General features: G+C 35.9%; 1 protein-coding gene across 2 annotated transcripts; it reads left to right on the top strand.

The window, feature by feature from the left end:
* Positions 1-2,421: 2,421 nt before the first annotated feature.
* Positions 2,422-9,051, top strand: LOC137396656 (actin-binding Rho-activating protein-like). 2 transcript variants are annotated; one of them, XM_068082972.1, is made up of 4 exons: positions 2,422-2,525; positions 6,037-6,251; positions 6,660-6,829; positions 8,321-9,051. In XM_068082972.1, exons 1-4 carry the CDS (start codon positions 2,515-2,517, stop codon positions 8,537-8,539), a joined length of 615 nt encoding a protein of 204 aa, XP_067939073.1. In that variant the 5' UTR covers positions 2,422-2,514; the 3' UTR covers positions 8,540-9,051. The 2 variants fall into 2 exon arrangements, with proteins under 2 accessions (XP_067939073.1, XP_067939075.1); XM_068082974.1 differs by having other exon boundaries at positions 2,432-2,525; positions 6,048-6,251.
* The last annotated feature ends 3,475 nt before the right edge of the window (positions 9,052-12,526 follow it).

The raw sequence follows: 12,526 nt of genomic DNA, 5'->3' as shown, positions 1-12,526 counted from the left end.
ATAGATGTGATACACTGTATCCATGGCTATAGATGTGATACACTGTATCCATGGCTATAGATGTGATACGCTGTATTTATGGCTATAGATGTGATATACTGTATCTATGGCTATAGATGTGATATACTGTATATATGGCTATAGATGTGACACACTGTATCCATGGCTATAGATGTGATATACTGTATCTATGGCTATAGATGTGATATACTGTATCTATGGCTATAGATGTGATACACTGTATCTATGGCTATAGATGGGACACACTGTATCCATGGCTATAAATGTGATACACTGTATCCATGGCTATAGATATGATATACTGTATCCATGGCTATAGATATGATATACTGTATCTATGGCTATAGATGTGATATACTGTATCTATGGCTATAGATGTGATACACTGTATCCATGGCTATAGATGTGATACACTGTATCCATGGCTATAGATGTGATACACTGTATCTATGGCTATAGACGTGATACACTGTATCCATGGCTATAGATGTGATACACTGTATCCATGGCTATAGATGTGATACACTGTATCTATGGCTATAGATGTGACACACCGTATCTATGGCTATAGATGTGATACAGTGTATCCATGGCTATAGATGTGATGCACTGTATCCATGGCTATAGATGTGATATACTGTATCCATGGCTATGGGTGTGATACACTGTATCCATGGCTATAGATGTGATACACTGTATCCAAGGCTACAGATGTGACACACCGTATCTATGGCTATAGATGTGATACACTGTATCCATAGCTATAGATGTGATACACTATATCCATGGCTATAGATGTGATACACTGTATCCATGGCTATAGATGTGATACACTGTATCCATGGCTATAGATGTGACACACCGTATCTATGGCTATAGATGTGATACAGTGTATCCATGGCTATAGATGTGATACACTGTATCCATGGCTATAGATGTGATATACTGTATCCATGGCTATAGGTGTGATACACTGTATCCATGGCTATAGATGTGATATACTGTATCCATGGCTATAGATGTGATACACTGTATCCATGACTATAGATGTGATATACTGTATCTATGGCTATAGATGTGATATACTGTATTCATGGCTATAGATGTGATACACTGTATCCATGGCTATAGATGTGATACGCCGTATCCATGGACATAAATGTGATGGTGCTGCATCCGTGGTTGTAGATGTGATACGGTATATGCATGGCTATAGGTGTGTTACATATAAATAGATATACTACATACATAAGTATATACATATATAAATTAGTAGAGAACTAGATAGAATACTTATTTTGGCTAGGTACCGTCAGTTTCGTGCTTGCGCAGTCATCGGGCTGTAGATCTCAACCTACAGTACATATGTATATATATGCAGGTTGAGATCTACTGTATACCTACACAGTAGATATGAATATATCTACATAGTTCACATCTTTCACATATCTGTGAACTGTTTATATATATATATATATATATATATATATATATATATATATATACATATATATACCTGGGATTATCTCCCTTGCCGGCTCTGAGCTGCACTGATGAGGCTTCCATGGCCGCAACAGTACTGTCTGTAGCATGAGTATTTGCTCCCTTACTTCGGTTCGGTTGAGAATTCTGTGAAAGGTGTGACACTATTAGCCTTAGTGCAATGCTCATCACTGTTGTGATTTGAGCACTCTGGTGCCAGCACATTGGTTTCTTAAAGTCTGTGAGGCAATCTAGTTGTTTTATGGCAGATGTCAATTCTCATTGGCAGTGGGATTTGTCTCCCTTGCCTGCTCTGAGCTGCACTGATGAGGCTTCAATAGCCAAAACAGTATTGTCTATAGCATGAGTACTTGCTCATTACTTACCGAAGGACATGGATATGGATATACGGACATGGATATGGATATATATAATATATACATATATTTATATAATTTCTTTCATATAAAATGTACATGACATATTATAAGCAGGCAAATGTCAAGGGATGTGTAAGTATATAATATGCTATATCTAGACATGTGATATGCTACCTGTAGGCATGTGATAAGCTACATGTAGGTACGTTATAGGCTACATGTAGGCATGTTGTAAGCTACAAACGGACATGTGATATGCTACATATGGGAATGTGATATTCTATAACCGGTGACTCAAAGAGCCTCCTCACCAACACCACTCCTCAGCTACTATCATGCTCCAACAAAGCTAACAGCTTCAACTAGATGGTAGCGCATTCCTACTCTTTCAACATACATGCACTCTTTCATCATCTTCTTATCATTGCTGCTTAGCATTGCATGTTAGTTAAATTGGCTAGTAGGCCGGTGCACAGATATAAGCGGATGAATGCTGTACCTATTATAGTTGATAGCTTGTAATTGCTTTATAATAACATGCAGGAAATGTATGGCTCAACAAGCTGTGCTGGAATATATTTTAGAGCCATGAGCAATTGCCTACAAGTATTTGTACACAAGGAGTGAGTTGATGAAAGACCGGTAGGTACATTACCACAATATCAGTGTGTCTAGAGTGTTTCGAGACAGACATTAGTAATATGGGAACACTTTTTATATTTTATTCATGTCAGTTTTGGTCAGAATTTATAACTACGGCAACTATAAAATGCCTGCTTCAAAGAAAGCGATAGCACGATACTTAATGTCAACTAGTATGTATATCATCTAAGTCATAACATGATACTCTACCTATGATTACTAGTATGTATATCATCTAAGTTATAACATGATACTCTACCTATGATTGCTTACATGTATGTATTTAAGCTATAACATGATACTCTACCTATGATTACTAGTATGAATATCATATAAGTTATAACATGATAGTCTACCTATGATTACTAGTATGTATATCATCTAAGCTATAACATGATACTCTACCTATGATTACTAGTATGTACATCATCTAAGCTATAACATGATACTCTACCTATGATTACTAGTATGTAAATCATCTAAGCTATAACATGATACTCTACCTATGATTACTAGTATGTATATCATCTAAGCTATAACATGATACTCTACCTATGATTACTAGTATGTAAATCATCTAAGCTATAACATGATACTCTACCTATGATTACTAGTATGTATATCATCTAAGCTATGACATGATACTCTACCTATGATTAATAGTATGTAAATCATCTAAGCTATAACATGATACTCTACCTATGATTACTAGTATGTATATCATCTAAGCTATAACATGATACTCTACCTATGATTAATAGTATGTAAATCATCTAAGCTATAACATGATACTCTACCTATGATTACTAGTATGCATATCATCTAAGCTATAACATGATACTCTACCTATGATTACTAGTATGTAAATCATCTAAGCTATAACATGATACTCTACCTATGATTACTAGTATGTATATCAACTAAGCTATAACATGATACTTCAACTATGGTTATTGATACGTTTAAGAACAGGGGAAACAAACTTGAATCTTTTAATCTTACAGCAATGTATATTGAACAATAGATGGATTCGTTTATGGTAGGTTTTTAGTTCATGATATATTAATGATTTAAACATAATATATCAAGATTCAAAGATCAATGACTAGCACAGGTACATCAAACAAATAGGATGCAGTCGTATCTGATTTGCAGAGCTGTCTCTGTTATTTTTAAACACTCATGATTTATTTGAGTCTCTACTCAGCAAGAGAGCAATCGTAACTCTGATGCTCTTAAAGACAGCAATTAGAGTTACGATTTAAAAGACTTTTTTGACCTTCTGTTAGAAAGATGTGGCACCAGACATTGATTATGCTCTATCAACCTGCATGCATGCCATCTGTTAATCATCATCATTATTATTATTATTATTGCCCTTGTTGATTTCCTCAGCTCTTCAGCAGGTGATATGTTGGTACCGGGCTAGGGCCCCTAACCTGGGATATCCAACACTTTTCTCAGTATCTTCGCTCATCCTAGTAGAGCAGAGAATTGTACTCTATCTACTTCCTTCTTTTCTATGTCCAGCAGCTGCATTTGCTCGTGCTGGTTTGCCACTGCTTCCAGTGCTTCCTCAATGATTGGTACTACCGTCGCTAATGTTTTCCATATTCTTCTTATCTCTGTTGCCAGGTCTTGATACCTCTCCACTTTCTCTTTTTCTGTTATCCTTGCGTCTCCTGTCATGGCTGTGTCGATCATCCATGTGTAATCAATCTCTTTGTCTTGTACAATGATGTCTTGCACAACAATTATTATTATTATTATTGTTGTTATTATTATTACTACTGTTATTATTATTGTTATTATTACTGTTATTATTATGTCTATTAGTAGATAGATTACCTAAGATAAAGTGAAATGTTTTTTATTACCAAATATCATGTGAACATTTCTATTTTCAGCCCTCTTAATAGCTATTTTTATGCTTTACCTATTTCACTCGGCTGTTCATCTGCACAAATTATTTCAAATGGAAAACTCTAGACATGCACTTGCTCAACTGTAGATTCACATATAATGACTTTCTACTCACATGTATATCTTTATACTTTAGACTCACATATAATGGCTCTTTATTCACATGTATGTCTCTATACTGACTTAGAAGAATGTTAGTATATTATAGACTCATCTGTATGTCTCTCTCTACTGTAAACTTACATGTTAATCTCTACACTGTAGATGCACATGCATGTCTGTGTACTATAGACTCACATGTATGTCTTTATACCGTAGGCTCACATGTATGTATCTGTACTGTAGGTTCACATACAATGGCTCTCTACTCACATGTATGTCTCTATACTGTAGATTCACATATAATGACTCTACTCACATGCATGTCTCTATACTGTAGATTTACATATAATGGCTCTTTACTCACATGTATGTCTGTATAGATTCACATATAACGGCTCTCTACTCACATGTATGTCTCTATACTGTTGATTCACATATAATGGCTCTCTACTCACATGTATATCTCTATACTGTAGATCCACATATAATGGCTCTCTACTCACATGTATGTCTCTATAGATTCACATATAATGGCTCTCTACTCACATGTATGTCTCTATAGATTCACATATAATGGCTCTCTACTCACATGTATGTCTCTATAGATTCACATATAATGGCTCTTTACTCACATGTATGTCTCTATAGATTCACATATACCGGCTCTCTACTCACATGTATGTCTCTATACTGTAGATTCACATATAATGGCTCTTTACTCACATGTATATCTCTATACTGTAGATTCACCTATAATGGTTCTCTACTCACATGCATGTCTTTATACTGTAGATTCACATATAATGGCTTTCTACTCACATGTATGTCTCTATACTGTAGATCCACATATAATGGCCGTCTACTCAAATGTATGTCTCTGTACAGTAGATTCACATATAACGGCTCTCTACTCACATGTATGTCTCTATACTGTAGATTCATATATAAAAGCTCTCTACTCCCATGTATGTCACTATACTGTAGATTCACATATAATGGCTCTCTACTCACATGTATGTCTCTGTACAGTAGATTCACATATAACGGCTCTCTACTCACATGTATGTCTCTATACTGTAGATTCACACATAATGGCTCTCTACTCACATGTATGTTTCTATACCGACTTACACGTGCGTTTCTATATTATGAACTCATCTGTATGTCTCTCTCTACTGTAAACTTGCTTGTTCATCTCTGTACTGTAGACTTGAGTGCCTGTCTCTCGACTGAAGACGCAGGGAATTTTGTTCGATGATCTACACTACACTACTCAAATGTTTATGAGTAATATAAAGAAGTAACCATTTAGTGGTGCAAAGTACTGACTTATACCAGTCTAAAGATGTGACATGTGTACATATTTACTTTTGCATATATGATAGGATTATAGAACACCATCATCTAATCCTTTATGGAACTTCTGTATAAACTTAGAAATGTTAGTTGATTAGACTTTCTATTGTCTATACTGGTGTAAATGTAGTATACCTACAGAAATGTCTGAGGAAAAGGAGAGCAGAGAACAAGCAACACCTCGACATAGCATTTATCCATATCCCATGCCAGCTCCACCACCTGAGGGCACTCCTGTTCGCTCTATCGGAATAAATAGAAAAGCTGAAAAGGCCTGGGATGCCTCTGCTAGTCACTTGATGAGCTTCTCCCACAAAGAGTCTACCTATGGGAAGCCACCAGAAGGTAGATAGAGATGCACCTGCTTTCTTTAATTGAATGAATACTCAAGTTTACAAATCCTATAGAAAGTGTGTCATTGATTTGTACTATTACTTCTCTGCCCAAGTTCTTCTATGAGCGACTTACCCCTGATTAAAATCAAGTTGACTTTCCTGCAATGAATGTTTTAAATTGTGTAGAAATTGCTGTTGTCACACCTATATTAAGCCAATGTGGAACGTTTACTGCGAAAAAATGTGATAGCGATGTTTAAACAAAATCACACAGTTTAGTAGCAGTATTAGTAGTAATAGTAATACTCGTAGTAAAAATAATAATAGTGGCAGTAGCAATGGGAAATAAAAACCAAAGCAGTCCACTCTTTCGCAAGAGATCTATTTGACACTCCCCTACAGGTGTTCTATTCAACAGGTTCACTGACAGAACAAAGAGCAGTGAGAGCTTCTCAGCACATTAATAACGAAATGCTGACTCTTGTGAGTGTAATTAGAGGAATAGGAAAAAAAGATGAGACAAATCCTGACATAGTTCGAGTAACATTTGGCAGACTATTTGAATACTACACCGCCATTTCAAACAAGGTTGGTTAAAATACTACATCGTCATCCAACATATTCTAAGCTTTTAAAAGCCACTCTGATTGAGTTGCAAGTAAGCACAGTACAGCCATAAACAAATTAGCAAGGGTCAAATTCAATGGTCTACAATTCACAGTTTCCAAGAGGCGATAACTTCAATATAACACATATTTGAAAAACTCTAGGGTATACGCAATACTAATACATGTGAATTACATGTATTAGGGTAAGTTTTCACCTCATAAGCTACGTCTCATAAATTGCTCTAGCAAGATAACTGACAGAGACTACCGCAGTAAAACATACAAGAAATTATAGGAAGAGTATCATGTTATACCTTAGATGATATACATACTAGTAATAATAGGTGGAGTATCATGTTATAACTTAGATGATGTACATACTAGTAATTATAGGTAGAGTATATGTCAAAGCTTAGATTGTATACTTGTACATACCAGTAATCATAGGTAGAGTATATGTCAAAGCTTAGATTACATACTTGTACATTCCAGTAATCATAGGTAGAGTATATGTCAAAGCTTAGATTATATACTTGTACATACCAGTAATCATAGGTAGAGTATATGTCAAAGCTTAGATTATATACTTGAACATACCAGTAATCAAAGTAGATTGCAGTTGTGAAAAGTGTTAGTTTTGTATTAGCTAAAGATTTCTTATGATCCATTTAAATAATACATAGTTGTTTTTTATCATTTCATACTAAACTATTATGAAACCTAAAACATTTTAAGGCATTGTTTCTTATAAACAATTAAACAGATAGATTTTTACAACTGTCATTCTCAAACAGCGAATGAAGTTTCGCTGTTTCGAAGTTTCGAGTAGTGCTCTGGTGACTTTTTTGCTACTTTCAACGCTTGCTTTGAGATTTGTTTGACGAAATTAAAGCAAACTAGAGTTTGCAACATTTTGAATTGATAAGGCAGATATGTAGGAATTGTGAAAGGTATTTTGTGCTCTATTCAGTGCATATAAATGTAGTTGCTTCTATGAAATGTGACAAAAGTTCCTTTCGTTCTAAATCTTACCTTATTACAAAGCTTTGGTACATTCAGCTTCTGAAGTAAAATAATGAGAGTTCCTACATTTTGTAAGAGTAAAAACTCAGAAGAGTTGTGTAAAACGTTGTTTTGGTCTCAAACTAAATCTACAGTCTTAAAAATAGCTGCATTGCCCAGGTAATAGCTGAAGCTGTTCCCCTTTGTATATACACATATTGCCAATGTGGAAAGACATCCTAAAATATGTATTAAACAATATTAGAATCGGTCAAATCTGACCTAAAGTTTTTAAAGAAGTAATAAAGATCTAATGTTTTGAGTGGATTTTGTTCTGCATGCATTCGAATTCAGGAAAGGATTATTTGCTACTAAGATCATGTCATAACTAAAAGGTCAAAATTGAGTATGGACAATCATGCTAAAAGATAGTATGGTTCCAAAAAATGTGTCTGTCTTTCATTGATAGGTGGTCGGAATCCTGCTGAGAGCTAGAAGATGGGGTCTTGTAGACTTTCCTGGAGAGATGCTTTATCAAAGGCAAGACGACAAAAAGATAGTGACTCTCCTCGTTGGACCAGACGTTGTGCCTACAACTCAACAATATGAGTCCATTGGAGAAGAAATGTCTAAAACAGAATCATTAAAAGAGAAGTTAGCAAAACTCTCTTCGGTCTCACTTAGGTAGTGCAGAAGGATCTCTGTTTACAGGACCACAAAAGAATCAAACTATATTATACAGTTGTTCAATTAGTTTCTTTTAGGCGATTTTCAGTGAAGTTCATTATATGATGCTCAAATAAAATTAATAGAATTGTCCTATTTTTTGCATGGCTCACAAGTGAGTTTATAGAAGTTATTTTCCCTGTTTACCTTTAAATGAATAAACAATATTCAATTCCAAATATAAATGTACTAGAAGGGAGTCCATATCAGATATGAAAATGTTATCAGCCTGTAACTGTTTGTAATGTAAGTACCGTCAACAGCTGTTTAAAGCTACTGACTGTATATTTTATTATATGCTGTTTCTAAATGTTACAGAGCTTAATATTTTCAGCGTTTTATTTGAGCATCCGCTGACCAATACAACCAATTGGTTTCTTCACAAAAACTTGTAATAGCATTACTGCTTTATTTTTGATACAACCTTGAATTCTATGTTTACTTTGGTAATAAAAATCATGATATCAGCACTGAGGCACCAACCCCTAGTTTTTACACCAACAAACTTTAGATGAGTGAACAGCAAGCTTATCTAAAAACCAAGTTGTCTTTATAGCTTATTGAGCCAATTTTATTGTGAACTTGCTGCGGAGTGATCTAGGTGTAGTGAGGTTTAGAGATGTCATAGGTGAGGATGTTGAGAGATGTCACGAGTGAGGATGTTGACAGATGTCACAGATGAGGATGTTGAGAGATGTCACAGGTGAGGCTGTTGACAGATGTCACAGATGAGGCTGTTGACAGATGTCACAGGTGAGGCTGTTGACAGATGTCACAGATGAGGCTGTTAACATATGTCTCAGGTGATGTTGCTAACAGATGCCTCAGGTGATGTTGCTGACAGATGTCAAAGGTGATGCCGCTGACAGATGTCACAGCTGATGTTGCTGACAGGTGTTGCAGGTGATGCTGTTGACTGATTTAGAAGGCAATGGCTGTTGTGTAAAGAAATGGAATAAGCAGCTTCCTGTTCATGATTTAGTTGATAGGTTAACAATTAACTAGCATGCATACAAATAAATAAGCTTCTGAAGAACAGATATACTCTACAAATAAATAGACTGTAAACACTTGAAAAACTCAATCTATTAGATAAACACTGTGTTTCAGGCAGTAGATTTTGGAGCAAAGCTCTGCATTATAGAAGTACTCGATGTTCACAATTTGATGAGAGATTTAAGAAAGTCAAACATAGTTAAATAGCCAGAACTGGCAATCAGCACTCACTGTCGGCTTTGTTTATCAGCACCAGAAGTCAGTACGAACTGCCAGTATTGGTAGTCTGTCAGTGCCAGAAGTCAGTACTAACTGCCAGTATTCGTAGTGTGTCAGTGCCAGAAGTCAGTACTAACTGGCGGTGCTGGTAAACCCACTGACAGTCATCACTGGGGTAAGTCAGTAACAGTCAGCGTAGATTATTCAGTGCAAGTTACCTCTCTTATTTTCATTTCTCCAAATAAACAGTGAAATTGATTCACTCTACTTTGGTTTGGTTGTGGCTCACGTTGTCAAACAAAAAACATGTTTTTACAGCAATCTATTAGTTATAGACTTATGATGACAGGTACAAGCAGGTGATCCTATAATTAACTCGACAAACAAAACATATCAATCACTTTGCGGTGGTGGTCGTATCATATCAGGGTGGCACGCTTTTTGTGTCAAGCGGTAATGGCAATGAGTATCGTTTCCTCGTAAAACCATCCTACTCACCGGAGGTCTCTATATAGATATTTTTTCATACGAGCATGCTCATTGGCCAATAGAACTGGTTGTTGGCCAATAGAACTGGCTTAAATGCTTTATGGTGTCCGCATCAGATAGTTTTTCGGATAGAAAACTAAATCTATAAAACTCAGTTGTAATCTGAACCTCTATATATGCTTTCCTTTTCTGAACTGAAAGGAAACAAAATACAACAAAATATAGGTGACATACAAAATATTTGTTACCTAACAATAACGGCGTTGTTATACACTATGTACTATTATGCTCATTTACAACCAATCAATTGTTAAAGTAGTGAACACTGTAAACAAGTAAACCTGTTACATGAATAAAAGAGGTAGGTGATGCAGATTTATGTGTGTACATGTATGTACCTGCATGTACCTACATACGTATGTATACGTACATACATATAAGCACATACATGTTTAGACATCCATAGGTAGATTTACTTGAAAATAAAAAGAAACTTGTCTATGAATAAGAAAAAGCAGACAAACATCTCTCTACACGCATCACTATAGATTCACAGACATTTGCTTTGAACTGCACTTTGTATTAAAGTTTCGTAGCAGGAGCTGAGGAAATGTTACTTTAGGTGTTGTTCTCTCTTTTAGGCAGACATCTTAGCCATAACCAGCTGTACTGATGTTCTTTAGGAAGTAATGGTTTATAGAACTAGCTGACTGCTCTAAGTGATGAATTTTCGGGCGTTCATCACAAAAAGTTCATATAAAAACATATATAGCTTTTGAACATATACTGCGGAGTAAATAATGTATTTTTTTTCTCACCTTTTATTCTACTTGCAATCCTTTCGATAGCCATTCGTACAGCCATCTGGTGATTATGCTGGTGTATACAGTCAGGTGACCCAAGATATTTGCCTACGCTACTATATTGGTCTTTTCAGTATTTTAAACAATATTTCATTGCTAGATGTGAATGAAGGAGCAGGACAGAGTACAAAATACTTTATGGACTCAGGTCGTTGCGCTCATAGTGAGATGAAGAGATTTTGCCAGTTTTACTCATGCGGATGTATAGCCTATGAAACTTACACAAGGCGCTATGAAGTAAGGGTTATAAGATAATGTCAAATCTCGTTGAACAATGTCATAGTGACAGATAGTTTACACACTAAAATTCTCAAAAGCCACCTGAAACACGCATACTGGAGGCGTTGGGTGCATTGCGAAAGGCGCCTCCTTTTTTAGAGAAGAAAGTTCTGTACAATTAGATTTGGAGAGTGTTTTGAAAGATAAAATTTTTGTTTTATAGGTAATTTAAGATTCATATTTTGTTCATAGCTTTTGCACGGGTGAATGAGATGATGCGAATGTTTGTAATATATTCTTTCCTCTTTTTTTCATTGCCGCCTTTGGCTAGACATATAATACCTGAAAGAGCGTTATAACTCCATCTTTCAGTTCTATCACCTCTACCTGTTCTTTTAGTCCTTCTACTGCTAATATTGGCAGCCTAGACACTATCATACTGCAGTGTATTAGTACTCTAGACCTGCGGAGCGACAATCAAAAGAATAATATGCGTGTGTTACGACGTTCATCAATAAGTCTCCTTGTAATTCTTCTACAAAACAAAAAGGAAATATTGTCTCTCTCAGCGCATCTGTTAGCATTAAGATTAAACGCCTGGCAACCCCTGATTACAGCTTTGAGATTAGAGAAGGTTATATAACTTTGACCTAATTAAATATGCAGTTCTAGAAGAGTAGTGACCTCTATGTAGGAGTGCAACACGTCTGTTGAGCGCCCTGCAGTTCTAGAAGAGTAGTGACCTCTCTGTAGGAGTGCAACACGGCTGTTAAGAATAGTGACCTCTCTGTAGGAGTGCAACACGGCTGTTAAGAGTAGTGACCTCTCTGTAGGAGTGCAACACGACTGTTAAGAGTAGTGACCTCTCTGTAGGAGTGCAACACGGCTGTTAAGAGTAGTGACCTCTCTGTAGGAGTGCAACAGGGCTGTTAAGAGTAGTGACCTCTCTGTAGGAGTGCAACACGGCTGTTAAGAGTAGTGACCTCTCTGTAGGAGTGCAACAGGGCTGTTAAGAGTAGTGACCTCTATGTAGGAGTGCAACACGGCTGTTAAGCGCCTTTTCCCTATGAGCGTGTTCAAGTAAAATCAAATAAAATTGAATCAAAAAATGAGTTGTAACATTACATATATTTATTACACTATATTTATAGTTGAAGTTGAAA

Source organism: Watersipora subatra, chromosome 5 (genome assembly GCF_963576615.1).
Source record: "Watersipora subatra chromosome 5, tzWatSuba1.1, whole genome shotgun sequence".
Classification (NCBI taxonomy): Eukaryota; Metazoa; Bryozoa; class Gymnolaemata; order Cheilostomatida; family Watersiporidae; genus Watersipora; species Watersipora subatra.
The sequence above is the reverse complement of the archived record's forward strand: the minus strand, read 5'-3'. Positions and strand labels throughout refer to the sequence as shown.

Bases quoted from the DNA above. Each gene is read 5' to 3' on its own strand.
- LOC137396656 (XM_068082972.1), top strand. The intron at 6,252-6,659 runs GTAGATAGAGAT...TCTATTCAACAG, and splicing joins CTATGGGAAGCCACCAGAAG to GTTCACTGACAGAACAAAGA. The intron at 6,830-8,320 runs GTTGGTTAAAAT...TTTCATTGATAG, and splicing joins ACACCGCCATTTCAAACAAG to GTGGTCGGAATCCTGCTGAG.